Source organism: Rhinolophus sinicus, chromosome X (assembly GCF_036562045.2).
Source record: "Rhinolophus sinicus isolate RSC01 chromosome X, ASM3656204v1, whole genome shotgun sequence".
In the NCBI taxonomy this organism is placed as follows: domain Eukaryota; kingdom Metazoa; phylum Chordata; class Mammalia; order Chiroptera; family Rhinolophidae; genus Rhinolophus; species Rhinolophus sinicus.
Window position 1 is genome coordinate 76,211,925 of NC_133768.1, and position 18,466 is coordinate 76,230,390.

Sequence of the window (18,466 nt, forward strand, 5' to 3'; positions counted from 1 at the left end):
GTGTGTGTGTGTGTGTGTGTGTGTATGGTTGTTTCTCTTGTTGATCTTCATGAGTTGTCCATATATAAAGAATATTAATCCTTTATCACCTTTACAGTAAATGTTTTCTCCAGAATGCCTTCTGACTTGTTGACAGTCCTTTTAATGTGTATTTTTCTTCTATCGGTCAAACTGATTGGTTTCCAAACTGCCTTTAGACCATGGTAATTTCTTCCAGTGCTTTTATGCTTTTATGCTTGAAGACTTTTCCCATTCTAAGAACAGATAAGTAATCTAGTTTTTTAATCATTTAAAAAATATTCAGCTGTCAGTTCATCTAAAGTTCATTTTATGACTAGTATGAGGTAGGCACATAACCTATTTTCTCCCAAATCATCATTTATTTAAGCACCATTTATTGAATAACTGTTTCCCTCTGATTATTACTGTTATGATTTTGTCATATATAAATTCTTATATATGGTTGTGTTTATTTGGGGGACTTGTACTATTCCATTGATGTCTCTGTTGGGTTCTCCACCAGTGTCATACTCTTGCATTTGCAACAACAAATGCTATTAGGTTGGTGCAAAAGTAATTGAGTCTTAAAAGTTTAAAAATAATTGCAAAAACTGCAGTTACTTTTGCACTAACCTAATAGATTTCTTTTTGCCATTCTCCCCAGCCTATTACTTTACTCACACTTTTTTTTTTAACTTCTCTGAACCATTTTTCCCTTTCAAACGAACTTAGAATGTTTTCATCTGATTCCCCCTCCCCAAATCCTATTCGTTTTGATCAGAATTATTTAAACCTAAAATCTCATTAACGTCATTACAATATTGAGTCTCTCCATCCAGGAAAAAACATAGTATATTTCTTAATTTATTCAGGTTTTCTTTTATGTTCTTTAGGTGTGTGTGTGTGTGTCACATATTTCTCAGCAGTCATTGGACAGTTTATAGTTTATGATCCCATTTTATTTATTATATTTTCAAACGAATTATTACTAGTACATAGGATAGATTTTGATTTTATATGTTTATTTCATATTTGGCCACCATGCTTCACACTCCTAATAGTTTTTCAGTTGCTTCACTTTGATTATATTGGAAATTAATGGTATCAACTTATCTCCTTCTAAACAGCAAAACATTTTCCTCTCTATTTCAAGTCTGATCGTATTGACTACAACTTCCAGGACCATGTTAAATAATAGTGGTACTAGCAGGAATTCTTCCCTTGCTTCTGCTTTTAATGGAAATGTTCCTAGTGTTTCACTGTTGACTCTGATGTTGGTTTAGATTAGATAATGTTGAGGAATTATTCTTAAATTCCACATCTTAAAACAACAACAACAGCAGCAACAACAAAGAACAGGAATGGTTGTTGAATTTCCTTAATGCTTTTTGAGAATCTTGAGAGGTTCATTTGGGTTTTTTCCTTTAACCTCCCCATTTAGGATGTTATATTAATAGAATTCCTAATAAACAGTCTTTGTTGAATTTCTAAGGCCAGCTTTCCTTTTCTTTTGCATGCTTGGGAGAGATTCAGATTTGGCTTATATACTATAAATTTGATTGATTTTTCTCTTTGTCATCTCCATTGTAAATTTTAATCCTGCTTCAATATTAATTTCTTTGTAATTCTTCCTTGCTTTTCTGAGATTTATTGTCATTCTTTGTCAATATATTTTATTCTAATGACTTTCTATAGCTGTTTTTATAGAGTCCATGTTTTCTTGCATTCCATTGAAGATGCAGTTTTGTAAAATATTTCTTCTGGTTACACACTAAATTCAGATTTGTGTGCAAATTCAGATTTGTGTGCTTCCTCCAACTCTTCAGAATGATAACGCATTTCCTTTCTGCAGCCAGAGGTTTTAATAGGAACCATACTGGTTTGGGGGTATGTTTATGCATATTCGAATAAGAATTTATTTATTATTTGTCAAAGAAAGGGTATGTGGATTGCCTGTGATTCTTCTCTTGTTCTGGTATTGGTTAGAACCGCTTTTCAGTTCCACTCTTGCCTGACAAGTTGATGCTCATAGCTTCTAGTCCGTTTCGCAGTGTCTAGTGCCTTTATCTTGTGGATTCTGCTGGATTCATATGGAATCGCTTACTTCTATTACAGTATTATGTTCTCTAATGCTCTGAACAGATAAAGTATGTGAAAAACCACAACCTCCACATGAATTGGTACTTCAATTTTACTTTTGAAGACTCCCACTGCCAGGATGCAGTGTGCTGGCATCAATGCCATCACATCAGACCTACTGATTTGTGGGAGTCGGTGTCTCCGAGTGGATGGAGATCAGTTTGGGGAATTGCTGGTTTCCTGTGCAAGCAAAGCAGTAAGTCTGTAGTGGAGATATGGCTATCCAGTTTGCTGCTTACTAGATGAACTTTTGATTTCTAAGCCATGAGACTGACAGTAGCCAAAGGACTCAGTGTCTTCCTATCTTGTTCAGGTTTCTCCTGTATGAATTGGCCACAGATTGCTTTTTTCTCATTTTAACATTAGCCTTATTGTTCATGGAGATTTCTCCTAGATTCTCATAATAGAATGAATGTCAGTCTGTTTTCAGTGATTTGGGTAGCTTTATCTTTTTCTGTGTCTTTATAGAAATTTACTGGAAAGCTGGGAGAGGATGTGTTAGTGGCTATTAGCTAAGTGCTCTATTAAACTAGGAATCCAGTATATATTTTGGTTTAGAGCAGAGATAGGTAACCTTTTTCTGTAAAGGGCCAGACAGTAAACATTTTGGGTGGTGTGGATCATATGACCTCTGTTTTAACTAAGTAACTGTTGTTTAACATGAAAGCAGCATAGACAATATGTAAACAAATGAGTCTGGCTGTGTTCTAACTAAACTTTTATTTACAAAAACTGGAAGACCAGATGAAAAAGTTCTGGAGATGGATGATGGCGATTGTTGTACAACAATGTGAATGTACTTAATGCTAGTGAACTATATACTTAAAAACTGTTAAGATGGTAAGTTTTGTGTCATGTACAGAGGGTGCCAAAAAATGTATACATATTTTAAGGAAGGAAAACTGTATTAAAATTGTAATACTCAGTATATACCTATAACAAATGATGAATACAAGTGACATTTGACTTCTGCAATTACAGGAGGTGCTCAAAGTGGTTACCATCAGTGTCCAGGCACTTCTGATTACAGTGAACTACTGCTTGAGCAATGCTGACCAAAGTGTCCACTTGTATACATTGTTTTTGGCACCCCCGGTATATTTTACCACACCAAAACAAAAACAAAACATAACACATAACAGGAGGACCATATTTTGATGACCCTGAGTTTAGAGCAATTAAATCTAGCACAGAATGAGAGAGAGAGAGGGAGGAAAAAAGGAGGAGGAAATTACATGACTACAGCACAGTGACTTTGTTTATAAGCTCAAAGACAGTGGGACAGTTTTCTCGAGTTTTTAAAGGAATACCTTAGTGGGAGCGGGGTAGAGTTCTGGGAAGCTGCAATTCATCCTGCTGATATCACCCCATGGTCTTTAGTGGTAGAGATACTCAGAGTTCATAGTCACACTTTTTTTAAAAAATATTTTATTGGGGAAGGGGGACCAGACTTTACTGGGGAACAGTGTGTGCTTCCAGGCCTTTTTTCCAAGTCAAGTTGTTGTCCTTTCAATCTTAGTTGTGGAGGGTGCCATTCAGCTTCAAGTTGTTGTTCTTTCAGTCTTAGTTGTGGAGGGCGCCGCTCAGCTCCAGGTCCAGTTGCCGTTGCTAGTTACAGGGGGCACAGCCCACCATCCCTTGCGGGAGTCGAACCAGCAACCTTGTGGTTGAGAGGATGTGCTCCAACCAACTGAGCCATCCGGGAGCTCAGCGGCAGCTCAGCTCAAGGTGCTGTGTTCAATTCTAGTTGCAGGGGGCACTGCCCACCATCCCTTGCAGGAGTCGAGGAATTGAACCGGCAACCTTGTGGTTGAGAGGACAGGCTCCAACCAACTGAGCCATCCAGGAGGCAGCTCAGCTCAAGGTGCCGTGTTCAATCTTAGTTGCAGGGGGCATAGCCCACCATCCCTTGTGGGACTCGAGGAATTGAACTGGCAACCTTGTGGTTGAGAGCCCACTGGCCCATTTGGGAATCGAACCGGCAGCCTTCGGAGTTAGGAACATGGAGCTCTAACCACCTGAGCCACCGGGCCGGCCCCATACTTTTTGGCATGAAGATCAGAGCAGGGATTTTCTACTCCCCAGGCTGGGGAAACCTCTGCAGGTGTCAGAAGTGTTCATATCAGATGCAACTTAAAAGCTAGCCAGTCCTTCTTTCTCAGTGACTGCAGATGATCTGGTCTCTTCCCAAGGCTAGAAAATCCTAGCTTTTTACTTAGTCACCATAGCAGACTCACTGGATAAAAAGAAGCAGCCATTAGTCTGAGTCAGCTGTTTTTGTACCTCCTTGCCAAGATTCTTGTGCCATCAGGACTCACTTGCTAACTGGAGACCCGGGCCCTTCACATCTGGAAACAGTGCTGCTGTTAGGACTCTAAGCCATTTCTTACTGTGATGTGGAGAGGATACTCCTACTTCCCAGCTCTAGCCTTGGAAGCCCTCAGCTTGACCAAGATCTTTAAAGAGCCTAAATTCTAAATTCCATCTACTCGGAGGAGCGGGTCTCTGGTGTGTTTAATGCTATTTTTGGAGCACAATTAGCATATCAAGGTCCATTTATACTATCTGTGCCCCCCATCCAAAGTTGAAATTGAAAGAAAATTAACACATCTGTGCCACAGCTGATAGGTGGGGCTGGGGCTGAAGGTGCCACCAGTCAGCTGGACTGTAGGCCTGTGTCTACTGTGTCTGGGAGCAGCTTTGGGCAGCTCAGGGTGGTTCGGAGTATCAAGGTCTCTGTTGGGTCTGTTACTCAGGCTGCAGGAGGGTGTCATCATCATGGTGGCAAGTACTCACTCCCCCTTTCTGGTCTCCATGGATCCCACCACCACAAAGGGCTCTGAGTACAGTCAACCTCTTAATTTTCAGCTTGCTCTTTGGCATCCTGGCTGCTGTTTTTAAAAGAGGGTGAAATTCTTGGTTTCACAAGGGTCCAGGAGCCTCTTATAGAAGCCAGCCTTTTGGGACTCTCCTCTGTCTGAGCTGGGATATTTTGAAGGACTAGGTGAAGGAGAAGTGTTTGGCTGTTAAGGTTTCCCCAGCTTTGGGTTGTGATCAGACAGTTTAGTTGTCTGGCGAACACCCACTGCTTAGTGTGCTTGGTTATCCAAGTGTATGCTGCCAGGGTAGGGGAACTCATGGAGTGAGTCACTGATCTGTGCTGTTTGAATAGCAAAGAACTCTTTCTCTACCCTACGCTGTTAAGACAAGTGCATAGCAGAGAGCTGTCAGACATCCTCTGTCTCAGGGAATTGCATGGTCCTTCCTCCCCACCGATACTGAAAGCCTGAAATCAGCCCATTTTCAAGTACACATGGAAAGTAGTGGGTTTGTGGTGCAAGTTGGATTATTCGGTCATTAGTATCTGCTGACTCAGTCTGGAGAGGCTTTTGAAGGAGATGAGATGAAATTTCATCTGCGCTGCAGGCAGCAGGGGGTGCAATGCCGGATGGAGAGAGGACTCTAGGCTGTTATAAGCCAAGGTAGGTGTGGGAAGCATGGGGGTGGGTGACGGAAATTAGGACAGCCTGACATGTGATCTAGACATTGCAAGATTGATACCCTGTAAGCCTTTGGGGTATGATATTACAAGAGTTCAGTAACCCTATGACCCTCTCTTTCTCTAGATCCCATTTAGTATTATAACTGTCAAATTTTTAAACAGCAGCACTTTCCCCAGGGAGACTCATAGCTCTGGGACCATCCTGAGTTCATGAGATGGGCTCTGGTTGAACCAGTTGTGTCTTAATGTCTCAGAATGGTTTTACCATCTCAGCACCCCCTTTCCCAGTGCTCAACGGATCCGCTGCTCTGGAATTTAAAAACGAGCAGCTTTGTGGGGACAGAATCCCAGAGAGTAGTTTCCAGACTCTTGGCCTCATGTGGAAAGGTGCTGGCTCGGGTAGTAGATGGCTGTTGGCTGTGGCTAGTTGGCCGTCAGCTATAGCCAGTTAGCCAATTGGCCACTGATATAACTCGAGCGGCTGCGCTGGTTGATGAGTCGAGGGGAGTCGGTCGGTTGTCAGGCAGAGAAGCGGACAGCAGGTCGCAGGTCGTGTGAATCCAGCCTCCAGTGAGACTATAGTGGTATGACTCCCCTACCTATGGCTCCGTGGGTGTTCCTTTTTGGCCTCACCATATCCTGCATTCTTATGTGGGGAGCGGGACTAGAGGCCCCGCAGGCCTCCACGCACGACAAGCTGGTTGGCTTGGCTTGGATGCATTACTGAAAAATGTGTTTGGGAGACTGCCTCTGACTTCTATTAAGACTGTTCTTGTAGGAGAAAGTCCTACAAATGAATGCTGCAGATTTAAAAGGGTTAGAGACCAGGAAATTAGAACATCCACAGTATGTAAGCAGCAATTCAAGAAGACCAATTTCCTTTCTTAGGTGGAATGCTGCTCAGGTGTCTGCTTCCCTAGGAGCGATCTAATTGTCTAGTTGCTACCTTGCATCCATACATATTCTTTCCTTAATGCTTGAAAGAGGGAAGAAGCTTTCAGATCGTTCACAGATCTCCCCTGCCGCACAGACTGGCAGCTGCCTTCCACCCCAGGTGTATATATTCAATTTTGTTCTCTTCTACCTTCTTGGCCCACATTTTCTGATTTAGAGTTTTCATCTCCCCAAATCTTCTGGAAGTCTCTCTGAAGGTTCCCAGAGCAGGGACTGCTTTTTATCTTCCTCTTGGTCTGCTCTGCTTTAACATGTGTTTGGATGTATCTCATCTCTGGGTAAAAGGAATGGTATAGATTCGTATAACTTTTCCAATCTAGGCAAACATGGAAACAGTACAGAGCACAGGAATGGGGACTGATCATTTTTGGCCTCTTTTTTACTTTATCAGCCCACCCAGTCCTTGAGGAAGCCAAGTGAGGAATCTACTATGCTATATATTGGGCATAAGCAGTTCCAGGAAAAAAAAAAAGCAGTGCAGCATAATAGATCAGGTTTGGGCAAGATATGCAGGAACTGTGCAGTAGACAACAAGAAGTAGAAATGTTTTGTTCTCATAAAAGTAGTCTGTGATCACTGTAAGGAAAACATTGAACATTACAGAAGGCAATAAAGAAGAAAATAAAAATAACTGATAATTCCTTTGTTAATATGTTGCTATAATTTCTTCCCACTTTTCTGTGTGTATATTCATGTTTAAGAACAAAATTGGTATTATTCTATATATGCTACTTTGTAATATATCAAAAGTTGATAGACCATGATTGTCTACCCCATGTCATTAAGTATTCTTCTAAACATGATTTCTAATGACTGCATAGTATTTCATCATTTGGATGAACATAATATGATGTATTCAAACAGTGCCCTGTTCGACATTTGGTTTGTTGGAGAGATACGTGCTGAATGAATCTTGAATAGCGTAGTGGAAGTAAATGGCTTAGGTTATAGTTGTGGTTCTGCCACTTCTTAAGCCTCTGAAAAAGTTTTAAGGTCTCAGCCTCCATTTCCTCATTTGTAAAATAATGCCTTGAATAGTAACTACTTCCTTAGCATGGGACCTAATATAGATTTAAGTAATCCATAAATGTTAATAATGTATAGCTATATCCTTGTCTTGATGTTTTACCATCTCTGTACTTACCTCACTGTTAGAATTAGGGTCCCAGGGAATGAAAATTGCTTTCATTTAGATACATAGAATTTCAGAATAAAAACTGCATTGAGATAAGCAGCCCCTTTTATTAGCTGAGTACCTTCCAAATGAGGGCTTTGACCAACCTCCTGAACTTCACCAGAATAAAAGTTCTGTAGCCTCTGCAGTTGTAGTGCCCCATGTGGTCCAGAACATGGAAGTGGGAAACCTCCAGTGGCAACCAGAGAATTATCTTTGTGCCCACAAGCCAAGGCAACCAAACCCTCCTATTATATTTGTTTGTTTTTCTTTACTTGATTTTTATTTTTCAACTTTTATCCTGCCAACCTGCATGTTTATACAGAAAAGTGAGCAGGGCAGTACACTGAAAACATGTATGACCTTCACATAGATGCAGCAGTTTTTGTCATGCTTTCTGATGTGTGAGTTAAAAAATGGAAGATCCTAACTGCATTCTCTGCTACATGGCTGGCTTGTGCCAGAGGGCCTCACACAGTGGGCACAACGTGTACACTCTCAGACCATGGGCTTATGGCAATAGAAGGTCAGAGTAGAAGGACCCTGGGCTCTGGGATGGTGGAAATATATCTGTTGTTTTTATAATACAAATCACAGAAAGTCATTTTAGTGGCTGGCTGAAGGAAAAAAGTAGATTCAGACACCCATCAACATGACAATAAATAAATAACTTCTGATATAGTTGTATAATTGAGTAATATTTAGCAGTGAAAAACAGATGAAGTAGTTACATGTATCAACATGGATAATTAAAAGAATCCATGTTGAGTTAAAATGTAATTTACAGAAGTATATAGTGTATCATTTATTTAAGGGGGTAGACATGAAACAACAATGTATGTGATTCTGGATACATACAAATGTAATAAACATAAAAACAGAGAAAGGAAGGAATCCCACTACTTCAGAAAAAAGTTTCCTTCTGATTAGGGAGTTCAGGAGATGAACGATATTCAGGAAGGGTACACAGGGCTTCAACTGAATCAGTAACATTCAAATTTATTAAAGCAGGGTGGTGGGTACAGAGGTTCTTAATATTTTTATACTTTTCTGTATACTGGAAAATTTTAATGAGAAAAATACTAGAGTGAAAAAAGCATTGTTTAAAAGGCTTAAAATCTTGTATCACTTATTTTATAGGTGTGAGAACTGAGGCTGGGGGATTTCAGTTCTTTGCTTCCTGTGAATGTTTTTGAATTTTATTTAATTATCATACAATAAAATTGGACTTTTTTTTGTTGTACAGTTCTATGAGATTTTTCCCCATTTTTTTATTATGGTAAAATAACTTAACACAAAATATAACATCTTAACCATTTTCAAGTGTACAGTTTAGTGGTACATTCACATTGTTTTGCAACCATCACCACCATTCATCTCCAGAACTTCTTTCATCTTCTAAAAATTGAAATTCTGTATCCATTAAACACTAAATCCCAATTCCCCCTCACTCCAGCCCCTGGCAACCACTTTTCTACTTTCTGTTTCTATGATTTTTACTACTCTATGTGGGTACCTCATATAAGTGTAATCATACAGTATTTGTCTTTTGTGACTGGCGTATTTCACTTAGAATGATGTCCTCAAGTTCATCCATGTTGTAGTATGTGTAAGTATTTCCTTTTTAAGGCAGAATAATATTCGTGTGTGTGTGTGTATGTGTGTGTGTACCACATTTTGCTTATCCATTCATCCACCAATGGACACTCGGGTGGCTTCCATATTTCAGCTATTGTGAATAATGCTGCTATGGACATGGGTGTACAAGTATCTTTTAGAGACCTTGCTTTCAATTGTTTTGGGTATACACCCAGAAGTGGAATTGCTGGACCATATGGTAATTCTATTTTTAATTTTTTGAAGAACTGTCACACTGTTTTACATAGCAGCTGTACCATTTTACAGTCCCACCAACAGTGTACAAGCGTTCCAATTTCTCTGTATCTTTGTCAACATTTATTTTCTGTTTTGAAATAGTAGCCATTCTAATGGTGTGAGATAGTATCTTGTGATTTTGATTTACATTTCATTGTCTAATTTCCCTTGTGATTTCTTCTTTGTTTAAGAGTGTTAGTTTTCACAAATTTGTGAATTTCCCCATTTTACTTCGGTTATTGATTTCTAACTTCATCCTGTTGTGGATAAAGGTGATACTTTGTATATCTATCTTTTAAAATCCATTGAGACTTAATTTGTGGCCTAACATAGGGTTGATCTATCCTGGAAAATATCCCTTGTGCACTTGAGACGAGTGTGAATTCTGTTGTTGTTGGGTAGAGTTTTCTATTTATGTCTGTTAGATCTAGATAGTTTATTTTGTCGAGTAAGTCTTCTACTTACTTGCTTTTATTCTGTGAGGCTGTTTTATCATTGAGAGTGGAGTATTGAAGCCTCCAACTATTATTGTCTATTCCTCCCTTAAATTCTGTCAGTTTTGCTGATCTCCATATTTTGATGGTCTGTTATTAGATCTGTAAATGTTTATAATTGGTATATTTTCTTGCTGTATTAAACCTTTTATTAGTACATAATGTCCTTTGTCTCTTGTAAACTTTTTTTTATTTACAGACATACCTAATTTTATTGCACTTCATAGTTATGGTGTTTTTACATTGAAAGTTTGTGGCAACCCTGTGTCAAGCAAGTCTATCAGTGCCATTTTTCCAACAACATTTGCTCACTTCATATCTCTGTGTCACATTTTGGTAATTCTCGCAATATTTCAAACTTTTTCTTTATTGTTATATTTGTTATGTTGATCTGTGATCAGTGATCATTGATGTTACTTTGTAATTGTTTTGGGGCTCCATGAACACCCAAATGAAACAGATAACTGAATCGATAAATGTTGTGCGTGTTCTGACTTCTCCATGCACTGGCTGTTTCTCCATCTTAAAGTCCTCCCCTTGGGTCTCCTTATTCCCTGAGACACAACAATTTTGAAATTAGGCCAATTAATAACCCTACAATGGACATTAAGTGTTCAAGTGAAAGGAAGTGTTGTATATCTCACTTTAAATGAAAAGCTAGATAGAAATGGTTAAGTTTAGTGAGGAGGGCAAAGATAATGCTGAAAGCTAGGCCTCTTACGCCAAACTGTCAAGTTGTGAATGCAAAGGAAACGTTGAAGGAAATTAAAAGTGCTACTCTACTGAACACACAAACGATACGAATGGGTTTAGTTTTTTAATCCAATCTGCTACTCTGTGACTTTTTATTGGTGAGTTCAGTCCATTTACATTTAGGGTGATTATTGATATGTGAGGATTTCCTGTCATTCTATTTTTAGTTTTCTGGTAAGGCTGTGTCTCCATTGTTTCTTTGCCTTTCTGTTGTTGTCTATTATTTCTGTGTGGTGGTATTCTATGATGTTTCCCTCTGTTTCTTCTTTTGTTACACTATATATTTCAGATCTGTGTGTGTTTTTTTGAGTGGTTACCCTTAAGTTTAAGGGTAAAAGAAAGTTTGATATTTAGAGTATTCCATTTTCTTCAGCACGCTTACTTTCTCCATTCCCGTATTCTGGTTCAGGCCTTTACTCTCCCCCTTTTTATGTTTTGGTTGCCACAAATTGTCCCTGTTGATGGTCGTCGAATGGCCTCCTTTAGTATTTCTTGTAGTGCAGGTCGTGTATTATAAGATTCCCTCAGCTTCTGTATGTCTGGAAAGGTCTTTATTCCTCCTTCATATCTGAAGGATATCTTTGCTGAATATATTATGCTTGGCTCATTATTTCTCTCAATAGTTTCAATATTTGGTTCCACTCCCTCCTGGCTTGTAGAGTTTCTGCTGAAAAATCTGATGATAATCTAACGGGGTTTCCATTGTAGGTTACCGTCTTCTTTTCCCTGGCTGCCTTGAGAATTCTTTCTTTGTCGTTGATTTTAGACAGCTTCAATACAATGTGCCTTGGAGAAGGCCTGTTGGGATTGAGGTAATTAGGTGTTCTATTTGCTTCTTGGATTCGAGGATCCAGTTCTGTCCACAAGTTTGGGAAGTTCTCATCAACAATTTGTTTGAATATATTCTCTGTTCCCTTCTGTTTTTCTTCTCCTTCTGGTATGCCCATTATTCTTATATTGCTCTTTCTGACGGAGTCAGAAAGTTCTTGTAGAGTTCTTCATTTCTTTCAAGTCTCAAGTCTCTTTCTTCTTCCATCTGTGTAATTTCCAGGTTTCTATCTTCGATGTCACTGATTCTTTCCTCCATCTGGTCAACTCTACTACCTAAGCTGGCTATTTCATTCTTAATTTCTTCTATTGAGTTCTTAATCTCCAGAAATTCTATTTGGTTCTTTTTTAAAATTTCAGTCTCTTTCGTAAAATGCTCAACAGTTCTTTGATTGTGTTTCTGAGTTCATTAAACTGCCTTTCTGTGTTTTCTTGCATCTCATTGAGTTTTTTCAGAACTGCAATCTTGAATGCTCTGTCATTTAAGTCACATATTTCCATATCTTTAAGTTCCTTTTCTGGAGACTGTTCACTTTCTTTCTGAGCTGTCTTGTTGACTTGGTTATTCATGGCAATTACTCATTTATTGTTTCTCTTCCTAGTCATCTACAGGAGTGGCTTCTGCAACAGGTTGATAGGAAGAGGTCTTTCTTTTGTTTTCCAGCACTTGTTGGTAGAAGGTTTTATTTTCTCTCCGACTGCAGCCTTTTTTCCTCTCTCACAAGGTCATGATGTGTTTTCTCTGCACTCTTCCAGCTTTTCACACAGTGGGGGGAGGGGATTCCCTGGGAGACGGGCTTCTCCTCTGTTAATATTTCGCCTGGGTCACAGGGCGCAGAGTCCATGTGGGTATGTGGAGAACTTTTGATGTTCCAAAGCTCTTCCTGCACCTGTATGTTTAAGCAGTTCTGTTTACTCTTGCACGGATCCGCCCAGATAGGTGGGGCCAGGGGCTGGGTGAGTTGTGAGAGGTGGCCCAGAGCAATGGCGGCGACCACCACCACAGCCGGTCCTGCTTCCACAGCTCCCTCCCCTTTGCCGGAACTAGTTGAGCTGCGAATCTCTGTCTGCGGTCCACAATTCTCAGAACAACAAATATTCTCTTCTTTTGATCTGACACTGGTACTGTTCCGCTTCTAGCACCGGGCAGGTGGGGGCAGGGCGAGCTCTGGGAGGGTAGGGAGGGGGTGGCTAGTCTCAGTGCCTAAGGCTTCCATTTTCTGCTCTGCAGTGAGGGCTTAAACCACCGTTTTCAGCCTTCTTCCCTCAGTCTTTTCTCCGAGGTCTCTGCCATGAGCGTTGGATTCAGCCGTGTTATATGCTACCCCCTCAGCCCTGTGGGCCATAAGCGGAGCCCTAGCAGTCCGAGTTCTTCCCTCTCCCATTGCTTCGGTAGTTCCAGGATGCAGTGAGCTGGGAGCACTGAGCTAGGTCTGCGTCCTTCGCCTGCACCTGCGCTCCTCCGTCTCTGCACTTCTCCCTTCCCTCCTCCCCCGCTCCTGTGATTCGCCCACCTTTAGGTGAATTCAGTAGTGGGCCTCTTCATCTTGCCTGTCTGCTGTGCAGGGAGTCCTTTTTGGAGTTATAGTTGTTGGATTAGTTGTAAATTCCGGGGGAGATTTACAGAGGCTCACCTCACACCGCCATTTTGGTGATGTCTAGAAATACATTTTAAAGGTATAAATACCACACATTGTGATTTCTCTGATGGATCTAGGCAAAACCAATTGATACCCTTCTTGAAAGGATTCACAATTCTAAATGCTATTAAGAACATTCATGACTCATGGAAAGAGGTAAAAATATTAGCATTAACAGGAATTTGGAAGAAGTTGACAACCTCATGGATGAATTTGAGGGGTTCAAGACTTCAGTGGAGGAAGTAACTGCAGATGTGGTGGAAATAGCAAGAGAAGTAGAATTAGAAGTGGAGCCTGAACATGTGACTGAATTGCTTCAATGTTATGATAAAACTTTAACAGATGAAGAGTTGCTCCTTAAGGATGTGAGCAAAGAAAGTGGTTTCTTGAGGCTGAATCTACTCCTGATGAAGATGCTGTGAAGATTGTTGAAATGACAACAAAGGATTTAAAATATTATGTAAACTTAGTTGATAAAACAGTAGCAGGGTTTGAGAGGATTGACTTCAATTTTGACCGAAGTACTACTGAAAGTAAAATGCTATCAAACAGCATCACGTACTCCAGATAAATTATTTGTAAAGGGAATTGTCAATTGATGTGGTATACTTCATTTTTGTGTTTTTAAAAGAAATTGCCACAGCCAGTCCAACCTTCAGCTACCACCACCTGATCAGTCAGAAATGGTGAACACTGAGGTAATACCCTCCACCAGCAAAAAATTATGAACTCATTGAAGACTTAGATGATGATTAGTATTTGTTAGCCATAAAGTATTTTTAAATTAAGGTATGTACAGTTTTTAGATGCTATTGCACAGTTAAAAGACTACAGTATAGTGTAAACATTTTTATATGCACTGGGAAAGCAAAAAATTCATGTGACTCAATTTATTGTGATATTTGCTTTATTGTGGTGGTCTGGAACTGAATACACAGTATCTTCAAGGTATGCCTGTATAGTCTATTTTGTCTGATATTACTATACCCATTCCTGCTCTCTTTTGGTTACCATTTGCGTGGAATATCTTTCTCCATCCTTTTACTTTCAACCTATTTGTGTCTTTGGATCTCATGTGGGTCTGATGTAGACAGGACATAGTTAGATAGATGGATCATGTTTATTTTTTTTAATCCATTCCGCTAATCTTTGTCTTCCAATTGGAGAAATTAATCCATTTACATTTAAAGTACTAAAAAGAAAGGACTTCTGTCAGTTTGCTACATGTTTTCTATATGCTTTATAACTTTTTTGTCCCTCGTTTCCTGCATTACTCTCTTTTGTGTTTGTTGATGTTCTTGTAGTGTAACAACTTAATTATCATTTACTTTTGTGTATATTCTATAACTATTTCCTTTGAATTTGTATTAGCTTAATTTCAATAACATGCAAAAACTGCTCATTTACAGTTTCATTTCCACCCCTTTCAGTTGTTAATGTTACAAAATTATATCTTTATATATTGTGTGCCCCCAAATTTAAAATAATCATTTTTAAATGCATTAGTCTCTTAAATTACGTAAAAAACAAAATGTGGAGTTACAAACCAAAGTTACAATAATACTAGGTTTTAGATTAATAATTGTGTTTTTCAAAATGTGTTCATCTCTTCTCCCCCATCCCCATGTGAAACTGATAAAAAAATGTGTTAATCTCTTAAATCATGTAGAAAACAAGGAGTTACAAACTATGTTACAGTAATACTAGGTTTTATAATTGCCCATGTATTTCTTATTACTGATATCTTTATTCATATGGTTTTGTGTTCCTTTCTAGTGTCCTTTCATTTCTGCCTGCAGGACTCCCTTTAGCGTTTCTTGTAGGGCAGATCGAGTTGTTAACAAACTCCTCAGTTTTTGTTTTCTGGAAATATCTTAATTTTTCTCTCAATCTTGAAGGACAGTTTTGCTGGATATGAAATTCTTGGTTGACTTTTTCTTTTCTTTAAGCACTTTGAATGTATCAGCCCACTGCCTCTGGCCTCCAAAGTTTCTGATGAGAAATATGCTGATAATCTTATTTGTATGTGATGACTTATTTGTATGTGATGACTTACTTCTCTCTTGCTGTTTCAAGAACTTTCTCTTTAGCTTTCAATAATTTGATTATAATGTATTGCAGTGTAGATCTCTGAGTTCATCATACTTGGGATTCATTACATTTCTTGTATGTTTATATTCATGTCTTCCATCAAATTTGGGAAGTTTTTGGTCATTCTTTTTTCAAATAAACTCTCTCTCCCCTTTCTCTGGGACTCCTACAATGCATATGTTGGTACTTTTAAAGGTGTCACACAGGTCCCTTTGGCTCTATTCACTTTCCCCTCAATATTTTCTATCTGTTTCTCAGTCTCTTTCAATTGTTCTATCTTGAAGTTCACTGACTGTTTCTGCTGCCTACTCAGATCTGCCTTTGAATTCCTCTAGTGAATTTTTAAAATTTCTGTTATTGGGCTTTTCAGTTCTAGAGTTTCTTTTTGGCTTCGTTTTAGATTATTTTGTCTCTTTATTTATATTTCCATTTTGTTCATACGTCATTTACTTGATTTTTCTCCATTTGTTCCTTTAGTTCTTTGAGCATTTCTCAGTCAGTTGTTTTAAAATATTTGTCTAAGTTTGATATAGTCCCATTGATTTATTTTAGCTTTTACTTCCCTTGCCTTTGGAGTCAAATTCATAAAATACTCATTGAACCCAAGGTCCATAAGTTTAACACCTGTCTTTTCTTCTATGCAGTTTATTGTTTCAGATCTTATGCTTAAGTCTTTGATTCATTTTGAATTAATTTCGGTACATGGTGACATATAGCAGTCCAGTTTCATTCTTTTGCACGTAGATTTCTAATTCTGCCAGCACCATTTATTGAAGAGGCTGTTTTTTCTCCATTGCATGTTTTTTGCTTCTTTGTCAAAAATTGTCCATATTTGTGTGGTTTTCTTTCTGGGTTCTCAGTTCTATTCAATTGGTCTATGTGTCTGTTTTTCTGCCAATACCATGCTGTTTTATTGTTGCCCTGTAGTACAAGCTAAAGTCAGAGAGTGTGTTACCTCCAGCATTGTTCTTTTTTCTTAGGATTGCTTTGGCTATTCGGGGTCTTTTGTGGTTCCAAACAAATCTGATGATTTTTTGTTCTATTTCTTTAGAAAACGCCATTGGGATTTTGATGGGGATTGCATTAAATTTGTATATTGCTTTGGGTAATATGGCCATTTTAACAGTGTTGATGCTTCCAATCTGTGAGCATGGAATGTCTTTCCATTTCTTTGTGTCTTTTTCAATTTCTTTGCAAATGTCTTGTAATTTTCATTGTACAGGTCTTTCACATCTCTGGTTAAGTTTATTCCCAGGTATTTTATTCTTTTTGTTTCAATTGCAAGAGGAATTGCTTTTTTTATTTCTTTTTGTCAGGTTTCCTTGTTAGTATATAGGAATGCAGTGGACATTTGCACATTGATTTTGTACCCAGGAACTTTACTGTATTCGTTTTTAGTTTTTAATAGCTTTTTTTGTGGTGTCTTTAGGATTTTCTATATATAGCATCATGACATCTGCAAAAACTGACAGTTTAACTTCTTTATTCCCTATGTGGATGCCTTTTATTCCTTGCTCTCGCCTGATTGCTCTGGGTAGGACTTCCAGTACTATGGTGAAAAGCAGAGGCGACATTGGACAGCTGTGTTGTGGTCCTGAACGTAGAGCAAAGGGTTTGAGTTTTTCACGATTAATTATGATGTTAGCTGAGGGACTGTCATGTGTGGCATTTATTACGTTAAGATATTTTCCTTCTATACCCATTTTATTAAGTGTTTTAATCATAAATGGATGTTGTGTCTTGTCAAACACTTTTTCCACATTTATTGATATAATCATATGATTTTTGTCCTTTATTTTGTTTAGGTGGTGTATCACATTGATCAATTTGCATATGTTGAACCATCGTTGTGCCCCTGGGATGAGCCCCACTTGGTTGTGATGTATGACTTTTTTTTTTTAAATTTATTGGGGTGACAATTGTTAGTAAAATTACATAGTTTTCAGGGGTGCAATTCTGTATTACATCATCTATAAATCCTATGGTGTGTTCACCACCCAGAGTCAGTTCTCCTTCCATCACCATGTATTTGATCCCCCTTACCCTCATCTCCCACCCCCACCCCACTTACCCTCTGGTAACCACTAAACTATTCTCTGTGTCTATCAGTTTTTGTTTCTCATTTGTTTGTCTTGTTCTTTTGTTGTTTTTGGTTTATATACCACATATCAGTGAAATCACATGGTTCTCTGCTTTTCCTGTCTGACTTATTTCGCTCAGCATTACACTCTCAAGATCCACCCATGTTGTCACAAATGTTCCTATATCATCTTGTCTTAACGCCAAATAGTATTCCATTGTGTATATATACCACAACTTCTTTATCCATTCATCTATCGAAGGACATTTTGGTTGTTTCCATGTCTTGGCCACCGTAAACAAAGCTGCAATGAATATTGGAGCACACATGTCTTTATGTATAAACCTTTTTCAGATTTTTTGGGTAGATACCCAGGAGAGGGATTGCTGGGTCATATCTCAGCAATTCTATTCGTAAGTTTTTGAGGAACCTCCACACTGCCTTCCGTAACGGCTGCACCAGTCTGCATTCCCACCAACAATGTATGAGGGTTCCTTTTTCTCCACAGCCTCTCCAACACTTGTCACTGTTTGTCTTGTTGATACCCATTCTGACTGGGGTGAGGTGATATCTCATTGTGGTTTTTATCTGCATTTCTCTGGTGATTAGTGATGTTGAGCATTTTTTCATATGTCTATTTGCCATGTGTATGTCCTCTTTGGAGAAATGTCTCTTCAGGTCCTCTGCCCATTTTTCAATTGGGTTGTTTGTTTTTTGTTGTTGAGTTGCATGAGTTCCTTGTATATTTTGGATATTAGCCCTTTATCAGTGGCACTGTTTGCAAAAATCTTCTCCCATTCAGTTGGTGGCCTCTTTATTTTGTTGATGGTTTCTTTTGCTGTGCAGAAGCTTTTAAGTTTCATATAGTCTGATTAGTTTATTTTAGCTTTTACTTCCATTGCCTTTGGAGTCAAGTTCATAAAATGCTCTTTGAAC

At 38.7% G+C, this 18,466-nt stretch overlaps 1 protein-coding gene across 13 annotated transcripts in view; it reads left to right on the plus strand.

The window, feature by feature from the left end:
* The window catches only part of TMEM164 (transmembrane protein 164), a 216,939-nt gene that overhangs the window by 91,583 nt on the left and 106,890 nt on the right, over positions 1-18,466 (plus strand). For 6 of the 13 annotated variants that reach the window (XM_074323799.1, XM_074323796.1, XM_074323804.1 and 3 more), the window contains exon 3: positions 17,256-17,332. The exons of the other annotated variants lie outside the window; for them this stretch is intronic. In XM_074323799.1, coding sequence (XP_074179900.1) covers positions 17,256-17,332 — 77 coding nt within the window. The remainder of the gene's footprint in view (positions 1-17,255; positions 17,333-18,466) is intronic. 13 annotated transcript variants of the gene reach the window in all.